This window comes from Coturnix japonica, chromosome 1, assembly GCF_001577835.2.
Source record: "Coturnix japonica isolate 7356 chromosome 1, Coturnix japonica 2.1, whole genome shotgun sequence".
Classification (NCBI taxonomy): Eukaryota; Metazoa; Chordata; class Aves; order Galliformes; family Phasianidae; genus Coturnix; species Coturnix japonica.
In genome coordinates this window covers 14,097,634-14,115,481 of record NC_029516.1, presented here as the reverse complement: position 1 = coordinate 14,115,481, position 17,848 = coordinate 14,097,634, and the positions used below count along the sequence as shown (strand labels likewise).

At 42.4% G+C, this 17,848-nt stretch overlaps 1 protein-coding gene across 6 annotated transcripts in view; it reads left to right on the top strand.

Annotated features, from left to right (window-relative positions):
* CELSR1 (cadherin EGF LAG seven-pass G-type receptor 1) overlaps window positions 1-17,848 on the top strand; it is a 131,681-nt gene that overhangs the window by 96,834 nt on the left and 16,999 nt on the right. For 4 of the 6 annotated variants that reach the window (XM_015851809.2, XM_015851789.2, XM_015851777.2 and 1 more), the window contains exons 14-24: window positions 1,788-1,908; window positions 3,111-3,294; window positions 3,799-3,900; window positions 5,050-5,144; window positions 6,011-6,220; window positions 9,268-9,451; window positions 11,774-11,917; window positions 13,031-13,232; window positions 13,534-13,701; window positions 16,121-16,247; window positions 16,754-16,954. In XM_015851809.2, coding sequence (XP_015707295.1) covers window positions 1,788-1,908; window positions 3,111-3,294; window positions 3,799-3,900; window positions 5,050-5,144; window positions 6,011-6,220; window positions 9,268-9,451; window positions 11,774-11,917; window positions 13,031-13,232; window positions 13,534-13,701; window positions 16,121-16,247; window positions 16,754-16,954 — 1,738 coding nt within the window. The remainder of the gene's footprint in view (window positions 1-1,787; window positions 1,909-3,110; window positions 3,295-3,798; window positions 3,901-5,049; window positions 5,145-6,010; window positions 6,221-9,267; window positions 9,452-11,773; window positions 11,918-13,030; window positions 13,233-13,533; window positions 13,702-16,120; window positions 16,248-16,753; window positions 16,955-17,848) is intronic. The other 2 variants (XM_015851818.2, XM_015851783.2) reach the window with 1 other exon arrangement.

Genomic DNA, 17,848 nt, shown 5'->3' with positions numbered 1-17,848 from the left:
GCCTCTCCTCCTAAGGAAGCAGTAGGCCCAGTTTATTTTCTGCTTCAGTTAGCTTTCCTGTTCTACTTCAGGTGTTTGTAGTATATGGCAATTGGAGTCTCCTTGCCCTTTGGTGCTCTTGCATACACTCAGAGACCACTTTCCTTCACCAGCAGTTCAGGGGCTAGACCAGTTGTGCTGTGTTAAACAGCGTCAGTCTGACCTGAATCTTAGTGTAGGCTTGGCCAATGCCTACAGAGCCAGTGCTGGCTCTGCACCTCTGCTTCAGCCCCCCCAGCACACACACAGAGCAGTGCACCCATTTAAGGGACCTGGCTGTGTAAAATGGCTTTGAAAGTTTGTGTCTGATCCCTCGGCTGGCAAAAATCCACATCTTCTGGACAGCCTAGGATGCCTGTGCCCTGCTGGTGGATGGAAGAAACCTGCTGATTCCCTCATCAGCAGCTTTGTGATCTCTGATAAGCATTCAGCAGCCAGCCTCCTCCTATCCCAAGACCATTCATGTTGTGCAGATTAAGTTCATTTGTCTACTCGCTTAGGAATACCTCATGTTATATTGCTTCCTTCCCTTTGAAAACTGCAGACTTCTTGGCAGGGGGGTTGGAACTACATGATCCTTGAGGTCCCTTCCAACCCGGGTCATTCTGTGATTCTGTGATTTTGTGATTCTGCCTTCTGTGTGGGTTTGCAAATGCTGGCCTCACTGTTGCCAGATTCATTTTTCGTTTTTCTTTCCTTTGGCTTAGCAATGTAGAGAAGTTGTCCACTGTCATTATCTGCTGACTTCATGTCAAGTGGAGCACTGTTAGGTTTTTTTTCTTCTGTATTACAAAGCATAAATGTATAAGCCGGGCAATTACCATAATCAACATTCAGCACTGCCTTTGAATCAGGCTGCAAACAGATCTTCTTTCTGTAGATATGCAGCAGGGAAGGCATTCCTTTGTGCATTATTGCTGATGGCAGCCTTGGCAGCGATATCCTTAAGGTTCTTGCTTGATGTCCTTTCAGCTGTCAAGGCCTGTGCTCACTGCCCCATCCCAGAGCAATCTTTGCCAGCACTGGTGTTGGAGTGGCTGTGGGACAAACCTGCTTAGAATTTTACTCAAGGGAAAAGGAACCAGCAAATACAAGGATTATCCTTCAGCTTGTGTGTTGATGATTGGCCTCTGGCTAGCTGCGCTATTCCACAGGGCAGGAGGGCTGTAAAATCTCTTCTTCCAGTGGTGGTACCAGCTTTTATACCATTGAAGCATTCACCAAAGTGCAGCCAATGGAGATGTCCGTGGAACTTGCAGCTAGCCTGAATCAAATCAGCCAGTGTTCCCTCCTCCGTGTCCCCAGCCACACTTTCCACCCTCCTCCAAAACTATGCTAAGGACAGGATGTGTGTGGACTGCTGGAGGATCAGCACAGCCTGGCACAGACTGCCCCAGCCTGTGCTGACACAGGGCTGCCACAAATGGGGCTTGTGGGTACTCCCTTCCTCCTAGAGGAAAAAGCTCTTTATTTGCTTATAGAGATGTGTACTACTTACAAAGGTGTTCTTGAAAGTGTTTAGACAAGCATTGCCACTACAGTTTCATGGAACTAATATCCATTATCATTTTTTATTGCAGTGTTCATATATAGAGATAGACAGATATAAAGTGGTAGCTGCTGCAGAGGGATACATTATGCCCTGGAAGCTAATGGAGCTGAGTGCAAATTTGGCTCAGAGCTCTTCTTTCCCACATTTTGTGAGGAAGCTTAAAAGAACTTCCTTTGGATGTCCTTTTCTTTTATAGGATTGACTTGCCTTGTCCCAGAGGTTGGTGGGGAAATCCCATCTGTGGTCCATGTAATTGTGAGACTAGCAAAGGGTTTGATCCAGACTGCAGTAAGACCAATGGAGAATGCCACTGCAAGGTAAGCAGAAGAAACCAGTCCTAAGTCAAAATTCTTTAGCTTAAAAAGTAACTATACCACTAATAACTGCAACAACCAAGACAAAGCGTACACAGTTGTGCTTTATATCCTCTATGTGCACAGTATGGTTAATGTTTACCCCAAACATTTTGCTGGCACTGCCTTTCACCAAATGGTACTGTGCAGCTCTTATCTTATTTGCCTTTGGAAAGCAAAACTGTGAGGAGGAAAGCCTGGCTCTGCTCTCTCTGAAGTGCAGCCCAATTTATCAGGGGAGATCAGAGCTGGGTGCTGAGGAATGCTGGAGGTGGTAGCTGTGTCGTAGGCAGTGATCATCATGCTGCAGCTTGGGCTTGCTGGCCTAGTTGTCTTCTGCAGTGGGCCAGCAGAAGACGTGGCTGCTTAGGAGTGGAGAAAAAAAATGGGGGTTAAGCACTTCCCTTGGGGACTGCTCTCTCCAGTCTTGTTGCAGATTGTAGGAATGAAGCTGAGTGGAAATGGGAAATGCCTCCCTCCTGGAGGTTTTACAATAGGCTTTTCACAATGGGTTTTACAATAGGTTGGGATGACCTCAGAGGAGCCCTGCCTGTTTGAACCAGCAGCAGTGAATCTGGCCCGGCACTTATTTCCTAAATGCCAGCAGGACACACAGCAACTGTTGCATTAAATCAAGTCAGTGGGGCGCCCACTCCATTGTCTCATATAGTCACGTAATGCCTCAGATCAAAAGCGTTTGCAGATGCAATTTGAATATGCGATCATTGGTTTCTCTCCACACTGCACATGCAGCATAAATGGGCGATAGAAGAGGTTTTCTTGCAAGCTTTTCTGTGCTAGACAAGAGTCAAATTGCATAATAGAGAACACTGCAAATCCTCCAAGAATGTGCTTTCTGGGCAGCAGTAGCAAGTACACAGGAGGTATGGGCCCCACTGCAAACAGTGGTTGAGCCGTGGGTCTGCAACCCCAGGCAGCCCAGCAGCCCTGCCATGCTCAGCCTGCCTGATGCAGTGAATCAACAGAGGGTTACCAGAAAGAATGATCAAACTTTATGTTTTCTATTAATTGTGATATCATTATCCAGTGCTGTGCTCAGTGAACCATTTTATGCTGCTCCAACAGCAAGATTTCCAAGCACAAAACACAAGCAATTCGGTGTAGAACAAAAACACTTCATAGCCTGTCCGTTTGTGTTTCTCCAGGCCAATTACTACCGGCCGCAGAGCAGTGACACCTGCTACCCTTGTGACTGCTTCCCCTCCGGCTCCCACACGCGCTCCTGCGACATGGAAACAGGACAGTGTCCCTGTAAGCCTGGTGTCATCGGGCGGCAGTGCAACCGCTGCGACAACCCCTTCGCTGAGGTCACTGCCAGGGGCTGTGAAGGTACGGCCCAGCCAGACACACTGCCCAGCGGTGGGGGTGTAGGATCTGGAGGCAGTGGGGAGATGGGGTGTGGGGATAGAGGAGTGTGTGGTCTGATGCACGTCCTGTGCCACACTTCAGATGTCCTCTGTTCCTCCTCCCTGCTTCTCTTGCCCTGCCTGTCCGCTCACCCACCTTCTTCCTGCCATCAGCATAAAGCTGCTGCAGCAGTGTTGTGTGGGTGAAACAACAGGGAAAGGCTTTCCCACAAGAAAGGAGTGGGCAGAGATAACAGGACTAAGGTACAGAGCCCGGTAATCATCCTGAGCTCTCCTTTGCCCATACCTGTCTGACCGTGCTGCTGAGCAAGGAGCAGGTGATGGGTCACAGCCTGGGAGGTGCAAGGATCGTGGCAGGGTTTGGGAATGGCTGGAAGGTTCTTTGTCAGGCTGCAGTATCTCCTTCTTGCTCCTCCGTGATTTTACCTTGACAGAAAAATTGCATCCTTTCTTTTTCTGCTTTCAGTAATTTATAATGGATGTCCCAAAGCTTTTGAGGCTGGTATTTGGTGGCCACAGACCAAGTTTGGCCAGCCAGCTGCTGTGCCATGTCCAAAGGGATCTGTGGGTAAGTTCCCTCGATAAAACATTAACTGTCTCATCTGGGGAGGAAGTGGTGGGGAATGGGGAACAGCAAAAACAAAAGTGTATGTTGGGAACGACAGATCACAACAAGAATCAGAGAATCATTTGAGTTGGAAGGGACCCTCTGTCTCATTTCTAGACCCAAGGATTCTTACCAGCTGTGAGCAGTCTTTGGGTTCCATGAGTTACAAAGGGCTGTGTAACTCTTCTATATATTGCTGGGAGCTGATCCATGCCTAGAGGTGTTCAGAAGACTCATGGGAACCCCAGCTCCACTTCTAAGGATTTTAGGATGTGGATTTGTTGATTTATTTTAATTAGAGAGTATTTTCATTGATAAACAATATGAAGTGTAATTAAAATCAGTTCTCTCTCTAAACATGCAGTGTTCCTGTGGGTGATGCCAGTATCTCTTCTAGCAAGTAGTAGGCCGGGGTACCCCTAGGAATTGCTGACACTAAGTTAATTTTATAGAATAATCAAATAAAGTAATGTTTATAATCATGACTATTCTAACAGTAACCTGAAGTTTAATTGTAGATTCATGAAAGAGAAATAACATGTTTATATAACGTTCCATCAATTATAATTAGTAATTAAATCACTTAGACACATGCAACGTGTATCCAAAGTTAGTCAGCACAACGTAAGTCTTGAATCTGATAATTTGAAATTCACTGTGAAGATTCCACAGCCAAGCATCACGTTTTGAAACGGTTCAACAAATAGTAGAAGGTAACAAACAGAAAGCTGCTGACAAACCATTTTCAAGTGGCTAAATACAATTTGCATTATCTGAAGTGTCTCCTGCATGCATTGTGCAATGCATATTTCAGCAGTGTGCAGCATATTTTGACATGAAAGTAGCATTTATCAGGGTGATCTTCCCATATAGACTATTGACAGAAATCTGAGCAGGGATGTGGTTGGGAGTGGTGGGGCAGACCCAAAGCCTGCCTGACCTTCCTGAAACCTGGGGAAAGTGGTTCAAGAGGATCAACAGTCTTTAATTCTTCATAGAAAGAAATGATGGTTTGGAAAGTCAAATACCTGCATGTCCCTTGAAGATAGAAATCCATGAATATTTATCTGGAACGTTGCACAACGTCGTTTAATGTGTTGTTTCCTTCAGGAAATGCAGTTCGCCATTGTAACATTGAGAAGGGCTGGCTGCCTCCCGAGCTTTTCAACTGTACCACCAACACTTTTGTGGATCTAAAAGTCATGGTAAGCTGTGTTTTCTTGTATTTAGTATGAACAGCATGTCAGGACACACCAGTGGTTGTACATAAAGAACACACACCTGGAGCACAGCAAAATCTGTCTAATCTAGTGAAGTTTGGAATCTGTACATGTATAATGTATACCTGCTTACCCAATAGCCAAGAGCTGAGATATGTACTGTAGCTTGTGTCCACTGACTATTTGTGCTATAGTCCAAATGTCCACGTGATATGAATTGTCATGTTGTTACTAAATTCATGTGGATGTTGGTGGTAGGTGGATGGTCAAACTGAATGATCTTAGAGTTCTTTTCCAACTTTAATGATTGTGTGACTGTGACTTTGTGACATTTTTGATTTGTATAGGTGATAATCCAACACAAAGATCTTTTTTTTTCTGGTGATCTATTGTAATTTTCTCTTGAATTTATAATGGATATTCTCGATCTTCTTGTTATACTTTGTTTCCAATTGCCCATCTATTCCTTAGTTTGTCTCAGCACTAGTAAACATGCTGTTAATATCTACCCTCTATGAGAAACCCTGCAATTTCTGCCTTTATTTTATAAATGATCATCAATCAGACTCCTGCTTGAGGCCCTCATACTCCATCCCTCAATTGAGTTCTTGAGCCCTTCTATTCCTCTCTGGACCCTTGTGCTTTTCTGAGGCTGAGTTACATCTTCTGCTGAGCTGTACTATCCACCTTTTCTCAAGGCAAGTGCCATTTGGATCCAACAACTCCTTGCTGCTGAAGCTCCTTAAATGAGTGAATGAACGAATAAAAGAATGAATAAATGAATGAATGAGTAAATAAATAAATAGCTGTTTTTCTTCATTCTCTTCATTTTCTTCATGTCTCTGGTTCAGAATGAGAAGTTACACCGCAATGAAACCATACTGGATGGAGACAAAACCATACAGATTGTGAGAGTGCTACAAAACGCCACCAGATACACACAGAGCTTGTATGGCAATGATGTGAGGACAGCTTACCAGATGATGATCCGGGTCCTGCGGTATGAAAGCCGGCAGCAAGGGTTTGACCTGGCAGCAACAAGAGATGTGGAGTTCAATGAGGTAAGAGAGATACTGTGTACTGTGCTGGGACTCTGTAGTTCTTTTGGGAAGTTTTGTGGCAACTGAATTTGTCTTTGACCAAGGAGGACTGAATATGATGTAGCTGCTCTAATCTGTCTCACAAGTGAGTCAGTCTTTTCAATTTAGAATGGGAGGCTGGCTGTACATATTTGTGTGCACGCAGATATGCATGACATATATGTGTCATAGAAAGCATTGTTAAAGGAACTAGTGTCATACTAGCATCCAAAAGTAAAATTCCCCAAATTTAAAAATAACCAAGTATACTATTCCTGGGTATTACTGGCTTTGTTTATTATATTCACTTACACTGAAAAACTTGCCTAATTTCATCATTTTCATTTAAATTTGTACTGAACCCTGAGCCAGCGACTGACTCCAGAGGTTTTTTAACAATTCAATTTGGAAACACTTGAACAATACCTATTACAGAGTTGATACACTGAAAGAAATTCCATGCTATTAAGATTTCAATTGATACAGGCACATACAAATATTGGAAATGAGTGTCAGAGGATCTTCTGCTAGTAGGAGCATTCATTAAGTACCCATTTATTACTAAGGACTTGATCAGATTTAGAGAACAAGTATTAGCACCCTCCTTGGCAGGGGGAAACATGGAATCATAGAATCACTCAGGTTGGAAAAGACCTTAAGATCCAACCACAGTACTGAGCCCTCGGGGACACTGCTCATGATGGGCCACCAACTGCATTTAATTCCATTGAGCACAACTCTTTGGACCCTGCCATCCAGCCAGTGTTTCACCCAGCAGAGAATACATCCATCCAAACCATGGGCAGCCAGCTTCTCCATGAAGATGTTGTGGGGGACAGTGTCAAAAGCGTTAATGAAGTACAGACAGACCACATCAACAGCCTTACTCTCATCCACTAAGCAGGTCACCTTGTCATAGAACGAAATCAGGTTTGTCAGACAGGATCTGCCATTCGTAAACCCATGCTGACTGGGCCTGATCCCCTGGTTGACCTTTAAATGGTCCATGATGTCTATAGCTGTGACGGAAGGTTGTGCTCAGGGAGGCTTTCACTTGAACACAGAGAGCACCATGCTGCACCACAAAGTAAGGGAGCCATACCACCTCCCCATTAGATGGGAGCCGAAGGAAGCATGGCTGAGAAAATGCCTCACTGTTTTGGCCAACAGGCAGTGAAGAACTTCTGAAACATTTTAACAGTAGGGAAAAACCTAATTTTAAGAGATTCCGTATTTTCTTCCCTAAGGAGACCTCCTGCTAATAAACTTGTAACTGTTGGCTCTGGGGTCAATGAAGCTCCCAATTCAGATCTTGAGAAGGAACTGGGTTTTTAACATGTGGTTTGGGAAATGGTGGTTTGGAAACCTCTGCTTGAATGTATTATTTTATGCATTTTTTATGCATTTGGCAGTGAATTGCATACAGATGATGTTTTCAAGACCTCCCTAAATATTTTTGGGTTAGGTCAGGAATTTGAAAACTAATCAGTAATGCTCATGAGAAAAAGGAGGTTACATCCTAGGCTGAGGGAGCACAAGGGGAGGAGGAATTTATTCTTATGTAGTCTTTGGAGGCAGCCAGAAAAATAGAAGCGATCAAAAAACCCATAAATAACATTCTCAGGTTGTGAGGAGGCCTGGTACCAAGTACAGCGTGTGTCTTCTGCTACAGTGCGTTCCTGGGGAACCATGTAGTGCTTCTCCTAGACAGCAGCAGTAATAATGGCAGTCTCTTACATTCCAAATAGAAGCTTGCAACTAGGGAATACTTGGGGAATATAGCACCTTCCCTGCCTGCTTCTAAATTAAAGGTTATATGTATCCAGATGCTTCCTTCTAATATCACAGAATTTGAAGCAACTAATTCTTACCACCATTTCTTCAAATTAAACCTTAATTAAGCATTAGGTTTTGACACAGCAGTGTAGCTGATAATTACATTGAGTGCTGCTCGACACCTTTATCATTCAAGTCATTTAACACTGGTTTTTAGTCTTGTCTTTCCATTCTCCTTTAGGATGCCTTTGAATATTGTCATGATAAAGTGCAGAAGCAGTAGGTCCTCATCTAAGACCTCTTTTCCAACACCATTAGAATATACATAAACATGGGGGGAAAACATGCATACTTTAACTTTCCTTATGTATATCTGCAAGTTTCTATATGCAAGTTAATATTTGCTTGTGTTGTTTGCATGCTTCACCAAGCAAGTTGCCATAGTTATCAGCTACATTAAAAAAAAAAACAAAAAAAACAAGAGGAGCAAGCATATTTATATCTGTGACTTTCTTTTGGTTTTAGCAAATGGCATTTTTCAGTTTCCCTAGATGAGCTCTTTAGTGCACATAACAAGCACTCTGTTTTCCTTTGCACATCACTCAGAGACAAAGAAAATGGGTACGAACTGGAACACAAAGTCAGAGAGCACAGACTGGAACACAGAGGAGCCATATGAACATCAAATAACATTTCTGTGCTATGCAGGTGGCTGAGCATTGGCGCAGCTGTCTGGAAGCTGCTGATCTCCTCCTTGGAGATCTCCAGAAGCCGCTTGGCCATGGCACTGGGCACCCTGCTCTGGGGGTCCCTGCTGGGGTTGGGCAGAGGGGCACAGAGGGCACTGCCAGCCTCAGCCATGATGTGATTCTGTGGAATATGATTAGATTTTCCTTCTGCATTTTCTTGATGTTTCCTATCTTAAAGAGAAGTTAAAAATAAGTAGTTATCTTACAGCCTCCTTTTTTTTTTTTTCTTACTTTGCTCATTAAAAGTGTGAAGGGTATTCCTTCATATAAAATATATATGTTTATGTGTATGTATATGTATATATATATATGTATGTATTCAGGGTCAGTAACTGGTGAACATATTTTCACAAGGAAAACAAGTTCATAGAAGAACATGTCTATGTTAAAATATTGAATTTTGCACTCCCCTCGAGGCAGTAATGGCAATCATTTAAAATATTCATCACTTGAAATCCAGGGCTCTTTTTGCCTCATAATTTAGACTTGTCCTTTGCTTCTCAGAATATTATCAAGGTGGGTAGTGCCCTGTTGGACCCCAGCAACAAGGAGCAGTGGGAACACATACAGCGAACGGAGGGTGGCACAGCTCATCTTCTGAGGCACTACGAGGATTATTTCAACAACGTGGCCCAGAACATGAAGAAAACCTACATGAGACCTTTTGTCATTGTTGCTGCTAACATGAGTGAGTACCTGTGTTGAAAACTACTGCTTTGTATCAGTGCTTTAAAAGTGAGTAAGACAGAGGTGCTAACTATTGTTTTTCATAATACCAACTTGGAAACACAAGATATGTGTTGTCTAACCTATTCAGTGCATTCGTTTCAAGTCAGTTCAACTTCAGATGATGCCTTTTAAGTCTACCTGCTATAGTTGAGTGTATTGCATCGGGTTTTTGAAAGAATCACCCCGACACCTCCAAAAGAATTACTGATGTAAAAAATAAATAAATAAAAAAGCCCTGCTATTGATCATAGACCTGTGACTTTCAAATACCTGACTGCCCTGGAACCTGTCCAAGAACTCATGTTCATATGCTGAAAGGTATTTTCTCAGAATCATCCATCTGAGCCTTCAAACAACCCCCAGCCTTGCAAAATCCATCACCAGGGCAGAATCCTTGGGGTCCACTAAATCCTTCTTGGATCTATGAGAATGGAAACCATGGTGTGGTTGTCCTCTTTCCTCTTTTATTCTTGTCCTCGGTCTCTTTCATTTTCTCCTCAGGTCCCAGTGAGAGGTAACAGCCCTGCTCTGAGCAGGAGGTTAGGTGACCTCCAGGGGTCCCTCACAGGCGGCATTTCAGTGGCTCAGCAGTTCTGTTTCTTTCTCTCCCTAGTGATATGAATTATTATCAACCTGAGTTTATATTTTAGACCTGAAAAAGGGCTTATGAACCCAAAAGCTTGCCTGTTTTTCCTGACTGTGCCAGCTGGTATAAGAAGTATATTAACCTCTGCCTACCAACGTTGTGCTGACGGCCTCATGTCCACAGCTGCATGGAGAGTTCAGTAGGGGAAGCTCCAGCTTCCAGAGGAAAGCAAAGGCATGAGGCAGTCAGGGTCTTTTGTGATAGAACAAGGGGAAATATTTTCAAGCTTAAAGGAGGGTAGGTTTATATTAGATACAAAGAAGTCATTTATTGTGGTGGTGATAAGGCACTAGGATGGGTTGCCCTGAGTTACGGTGGATGCCCCATCCATGGAGACTTTAAAGGAGAAGTTGGATCAGGCCCTGGGCAACCTGACATAGCTGTGCTGTCCATGTTCATTGCAGGGGAGTTGGACTAGATAACTTCTAAGGGTCCCTTCCAACTCTAAGGATTCTGTGATTCCTCAAAGTCCTGCATTGGCTCCAGGGGAGAAAGATTGTTGTTGAACTGAGGCAAACCAAAATACTTTTGATTCTCATTAATAGACCAAAGCTAAAGTTCTCCTTTTGATTTAGGAATACCAGAATCAAAATATATCTCCACGTTCAGAAATATGTATGTACAGTGTAGTAACTAAGATGAAAACAAAGTCCAGAATTTTTTGCAGGTTGTAAACCCTGATTTTTCAGACCAGCTCTTCCTAAGTAAAAAAGTCAAGAGCTTGAGAGGGATGAGTGAACTGTGCTGAAAGGGGTCTGTTTTCTTTTGAACAGTTTTTCCAGGTGAATATGGTGTTAATGGAGTTTCCTAATGGTTCATCTGGGAGTTATTTAGTGGCTGGAAAAGGAATGGGAATTTACAGATCTTAACTTGGATATTTCTTCATATAGAAACCTGCTGCAGATCACAGCTTTCAGTTTAGGTTTACCCCCAGGACTTCCAGCTTCTCGCTTTTATTATATCATCTAAATTGGCACTCAGTGACTTTTCATAAATGGGAAAGTTCAAGCCAACTCAGCTGCTTTTAAATATTTTGGCAGTAAGACAGCAGGCAGAGCTGATGAGGTGAGCCAGGGAGTAACTGTTAGCACAGGGGGAAGAGAGCTAGAGAACTAGGGAGTATTCCTGGGTAAAATCCAGATTATTTTCTTTAAAATGCAACATCAGCTAAGCTGACAGAGAAAATACATATTTCTGAAGCAGCAGATTTGTCCTTCCCTACAGAAACAAGTGTGAAATTGGAACACACCACTTTTATTTCCCAAGTATGTGGTACTGTTTTCCCACTATGAAATATTGCATTGCTGTTGCCTCTGCAGTCCTTATAGACATGTGATTTCCTAACTGTATCAGTGCTGAAACACAGACTTTAAATTGTCATTTAAGGTATTCATAGAAAGCAATTAGATTTGACTTTGTATTGATAGAACCATTGAACTGCTTAGGTTGGAAAAGACCTTCAAGATCAGCAAGTCCAACCACAACCTAACCATACTACCCCAACAATATGAGGGTTTAAATTTCTTCTCTGTGTTGTGCAGATGTTTTAACCATCCAGTCATGTTTTGTTTTGTTTCAATATCATATTTGAATGGATTAAACTTAGTTTTATGGGAAACTTTTTTTTTTCTCCAGTTATCGCTGTTGACATCTTTGACAAGTCTAATTTTACGGGAGCTAGAATACCACGATTTCATGAGATTAAGGAGGATTATCCAAAAGATCTGGAATCATCTGTTGTGTTCCCAGATACTCTGTTCAGACCTTCAGACAGGAAAGGTAAAACCCGCTGACAGTTGGAGGGAAGTTTTGACTCACTCCCAAGGACGTGTGATTGATCCTTGAGAAGCAGAACACAACTAGGGTGAGATGGAGGTGATCACCTGCACAAGCAAGCATTATTTTGGGTTGGAGCAGCTGTGCATACCTCAGAGGCCTTCTGCCTGCCAGGGGCTGTGTAACTGGCTGTACCTGTCTGTCAGGTCCCCCAATCCTGTGTCACCCAGGGAAGTGTGCTGTTCCCACCAAGCTGTTCCCCTGCGGCCACGCTCTCCTGGGCCCTGTGGGGATGGAAGGAAGGCGTGTGGGCGGTGGGAATCCCAGTCGGGGTGCGGAGCAGTCCCATTGCATGTGGAGAGCTGGGGCATAGAAAGTCTTGAGCTGGGCAGGGAAATGGGTGGCACGTTGTGAAGTCCATGGGCCTGTCCTATCTCTGAACTACCCAGAGATTGCTGAGAGGAAGCCATGACTTGCCTTAAGCAAGGGCTGAGAAAGTAAATTAGACAGTAACTATACAAATACCATGACTGAATGTCCTTGGAATGGGGAAATAGTAACACTTTTGAAAATAATACACAATAAACAGTAAGCATCTCTCTGTATGGCTTTTTCTTCAGAAATAAGACGCTTGCTTGTGCCTTAGATTCTTTCTCTAAGGAAGAAGGGAATGTGAATGTTAAGAGATACTTGCCAAAATTGGACGCTCATTATATGAAAGAATGAGCATACAGATTCCTGTGTGACCAATTGTACTCACAGCTATCGCTAGCTTTGCCATAAATACATGCAAAGTAATAACATGGATATTGTTTTGACTTTCTCCTTATATCCTCTACAGATTATTTATGCACTTATGGATCCACTCACTTAGAAATTCCTTATTTTCTAGCTGGACTAAATGGTTATTCGTGATTCAGTGGTTATTTAATTATCAGTTTTGTAACTATGAAATTTGTTAGAACTTCATTAAAAATGTTTCACTAGGAGCATGCTCGGTGCTGTGAACTTAGAGCAATAGAAATATTTCTGTATCTTTGCAAAGCAAAATCATCAGTTTAAATGGTAGCTTTGATGTTGCGTGAAAAGAGTTTAATATTCGTTTTAATTCCTCAGCAGTACCTACAATGAAGCCTTCAAATCAAAAATTATCCTCTAAGGTGAACAGTGATGCTCGAAGCTCTGATAGTATGTTTACAAAGAGAAGAAAGCGGCACCCTGATGACTTTACCCATCATACTGTTGCCATGGTCATTATATACCGATCCCTAGGACATCTCCTGCCCGAAAACTATGATCCTGACCGAAGGAGCCTGAGGTGAGAGTTTAGTCTGTCTATGAATTGTGCAGATCTCTTTCTACATGCTTCTTCAGAGCTCTTTTATACCAAACAAATGACATATGCACTACAATTGCCACTGCAGCGCTGTCTCTTACACTCCTCTGGCACACTGTGGGAGAATAACTGCAAGAGTAGAGCCAGCAGGCCTTGGAAGCTTGGCTGTATGGAAGGCTGGTGGTACATCTGCTTCATGTTCTGAGTGGAAATCTTCTATCTGCTAAATCTATGCTTTGAATTTTAACATCTAGATCATTGTGTGGTTTTTCTCCTTCTGCAGGTTACCAAATCGCCCAATTATTAATACGCCTGTGGTGAGCACAGCCATTCACAGTGACGGGGAGCTTCCTCCCAATCTGGTGGAAAAGCCCATCATAGTGGAGTATGCCATGCTGGAAACAGAGGAGAGAACAAAGCCTGTCTGTGTCTTCTGGAATCACTCCATCATGTATGTCTCTGCCTTCTTTAGGGCTGTGCATGGCAACTCTTTTGGTAGCAGAGAACTAGGAGGATAATTCTGGAGGGATAACCTTTTTCAGTCAGTTTACTCAGCTGGCATATAGTTCCGGGTGGAGCCAAGTAATCACTTCCCGCTAACCTCAGAACAGTAACAAATAATCATCATAACTGTTCAAACAAATGCCTAGCCTTGTGGTTTCTAACAGATACAGTGCCACCATGTCTTTCTGCAGTATTATCCAATAGTAATAAATCTCACAGTCTCCATCTGTTTGCCCATTCTTTTTGCCTGCACATGTAGAGCTAGACAAATGTAATCTAGCTGCACTGCCTGGATTTGTGATTCACCTGAGGTCTCTTAGTCAGGACTCTCATTGTCCCATGTCCTCTTCTTAGGAGTGCATCTCCAGAAGACTGCTATTTTATGGGCTGCATTTATGGACAGAGTGCAAGGCGAGCAGGCAGCAACCACTGATGCCTCAGACAGGGCTATGCAAAAAATAAATTAAAAAGCTATTGTTGGTTAAAAAAAAAAGGACTGTAAATCTCAGAAATCATTTTTGAATCAGAAATCAACTCAAAGAAAGAGGCACTGATAAGAAGCAACTTGCCTTTCCTTCATTTCCTTTCTATTGTATATCTTTTTTTCAGTTATTTTAGTGAAAAACTGGAGGGAAAGAAGTATCTTCTTTAGGACCTTAGACCTCTTGCTGCTGTTAGTAAGCAGGCAATACAGGACAGCAAGCATAAGGAGAGGGTGAATCTAGGAGGAAAGTATGAGGGAAAAGATGAAATATTCAAATATGGCTAATTTAGGTATAACATATTAAGTGACATTAAAAACACAGACATAATTACTGAAGATCTGAAAAAATGGAAGAATTTTATATACTTGTGTGTCATTTTTTGAGGTGTGCTGGATTGTGGAAGCAGCACAGTCTTGCTGGAGATACTTGTGGAGTGTTGATAAAACAAAAGAACATGTATTGAGAGATAGCAGTCCTTGATGATCCTTGAGGTCCCTTCCAACCCAAGCCATTCTATGATAGCAACATGCTTGTCGAGTTAATATTTTGTAATATTTTAAGTATTACATATATAACCATGAAACCGGGAGTATAGCAAAAGCATGGTATTGTCAGACCACAGTTAGAGGGTTAGCTGTTACTCATTTTAAAATGACCCCAAAACTCCAGTAAATCTATGGAAAAATCCACTGAAAGGTAATATGCTGTGCTGGAAAAAGAAGCACAAGCTAACCTAGGAAATGTTTGCCTCCTAGTCAAAAGCTTATGGAGATTATATCATTAAAAGGATCCAGGAGGCAAACAGAGATCTATTTTGTTAGCAATAATAAACTACTCCACTTGCCTGCTTGTAAAGTAGTCTGAGATTGTATCAGCACAAAGGTTAGATAAGCAACTTCTAGAGGTGCTATTTCTTCTACATACAGATGATTCTGCCAATGATGAGGAAATGGCAAGTCCCTTTTTCATAAATTTTTAAACACTGTATAGGCTTGAATAACTCATTATCTCTGATGTGATTCATCCATTTGCTATTTGCTGTTAACCTCAGTGGCGTTGTTGTCTGTTACATTTTCCTACAGCCACAATTATAACGGAGCTTATAAACATAATAAAAGAGTTTTTCTAAAATGTGAGTACTTTTCAAGAGAAAGGGATATTAAAACTATTTAACAGATGTTTCATTACTGAATGTAAATGATTACACCGGTGATCTCTTGAAGAGAAAAACCCTTTTCAATAATCACAAAAGAATTTTTATTACTCATTAGCTTCAGGATAGAATAATCAATATAGACACAAAAACTTTTCTGAAGTTAGACAGGGCAAAATAGGGTAGAATTGTTAAGGGATCGGTTCCTCCATGGTGTTAATACAGGACATTTCCTGATATAAAATGTTATCTCCTGTTTTTAACTTTTCTTGCCTACTTTCTAGAGGAATATTGGGACGAAATCATATTTCTGCTAAAATACATTTCATGTAAGAGTTTTACTAAGTGTAGGGACATGGAGATGGCTGAAAAACATGTCTCTGTGGTTTTGGTATTTTTTACCTCATATGCTTCTATAGCCAGTTTGCTCTGTGCAATCACTTCCCCATATTGCTTGTATGATCAATGACACAAAATAAGGACTTAAAAAAATTATTTTTAACTCAAAATAGGTTGTTGCAAAGCCACAACAGCTGGCGAGCAATACTTCAACTCAGGGCTTTTTAAGTGGGTTATATTGTCAGGCAGGTGACCGCTGTAAATATTTCTGTCTTGATACGTACAGTCCTCTCTGTTTGTGGAGTGAAAGCTGTCATGGAGAGCAGTGACAGCAAGAGTTGAGGGTGAGTTCTGAGGATGGCTCCCATAGATGCGTTTTTTCCCTGCAGGATTGGCGGAACAGGTGCCTGGTCTTCCAGAGGATGTGAGCTGTTCTCCAGAAATCAGAGCCACATCGCCTGCCAGTGCAACCATTTGACCAGCTTTGCTGTCCTGATGGACATTTCAAAACGGGAGGTGGGTGATCCCAGGCTTGTGCCTCAGTGGGATGGGTTCTGGTCTTCAAGGAGCTTTGGAACTAACTGGTTGTTGCATGACATAGCCAGCAATGAATATCTGTAATAGCCTGTGCTGCAGAAGGCCATGCAGTGAAACGAATGAAAAGAGGATAACAGATACATATTAGCTGTGGCATCACTTAATATTAGGTACATGTAGAACTGCAATAGTAGTGGAAAGGACATAAGCTCCACAGTTTTTTTTAGCATTTCAGGACAGCCTCAAGAAGGGCAATCCAGCCTGAAATACACTAAGGTTCCCACTGAGCTCCCTGCTCCTTCTGGATGCTGCCCATGCATGCTCAAAATGTAGAGTGACTCAAGAGGTGGCACCACCCACTACTCTTGGCTTGAAGCAAATCTGTGCATTGATTGTAATGGAAGCATTGACTTTCCATGTAGTAGGTCAGACTGGAAGAAAAGAAAGAAAAAACTCAGAAGTTGTGTCAATCTGTCTTCCTGCAGAATGGGGAGGTGCTTCCTCTGAAGATTGTCACTTACACGACTGTTTCCATCTCATTGGTGGCTTTGCTGATTACTTTCATCCTGCTGGTTCTGATCCGCACACTACGGTCCAACTTGCACAGCATCCACAAGAACCTGGTGGCTGCCCTTTTCTTCTCCGAGCTTGTCTTCCTCATTGGAATCAACCAAACCGAAAACCCGGTAAGAGTTACTTCATCCTTACTGCAAGAGTTGTCAGACTTTAAATCAAGGGCTCCTACTGTGACTTTTATCTGCTCCTGTTTCACTTTCTCTTCTTTTTTACTTCTGCTTGGCCTAAACGTTGTTTAAATGTCGGACTGAATGCATTCTTTTGTATTTGTACACCACCAGCATTGTTTTTCACTAGCAGGGAGTTTACATGCTTTCAGTTCTCACATGAATACTGTGGAGCAGAGGGACGAGCCTAGGTGTCTGCAGCACCTTGCAAAACTCAGGTAGTGAGAGATGGCTTCTCATCTCCACATTGTTTTTGTAATATCATGGAGCACCAAGCAAATGCTTATAAGAGCAGTAAAATGGTTCACTTTAGCAATGCCACAACTACTACTGGTTGTACTTCGCAAGGTTGTTCTCTTCCGCTGCTTCCCATTTTCAGTCTTTAGGGCTGTGATCCTGTCCTGCACTGTTACCAGGGCTCAGTGAAACAGCCCAAACCCTGAACCCACTTAGGAATATCTTTTAAGTTGCAGAATGCATTTCATAGAGCAGGAAGCCACTCCTTACAGCCTACCAAGTCAATCTGAGAAGGTAGGAGGGTCGTAAGCCATGTCTACTTGAGACAATTATTCATCTGTCTGTATGGAATGAGAGTTGTCTAACGAGTCATGCACTGATGAACATAAAGAGGGAAAGAATGCTGGAGCACAAATAATGCTGCTCTGCTTGGCACCCAGCCTGGCTTTTATGGGTTTCTGTGAATTAACGGTCACATTTCTGGGTGAGGTTTTAATCTTTCCCTGGACAATTGATGGAAATTGATTTACTTACTTTTTTTTTCTTACCTGAAAAAGGTAATGTTCAGGGCAAGAGTCTACTCAGAAATGTGTGCCAGTA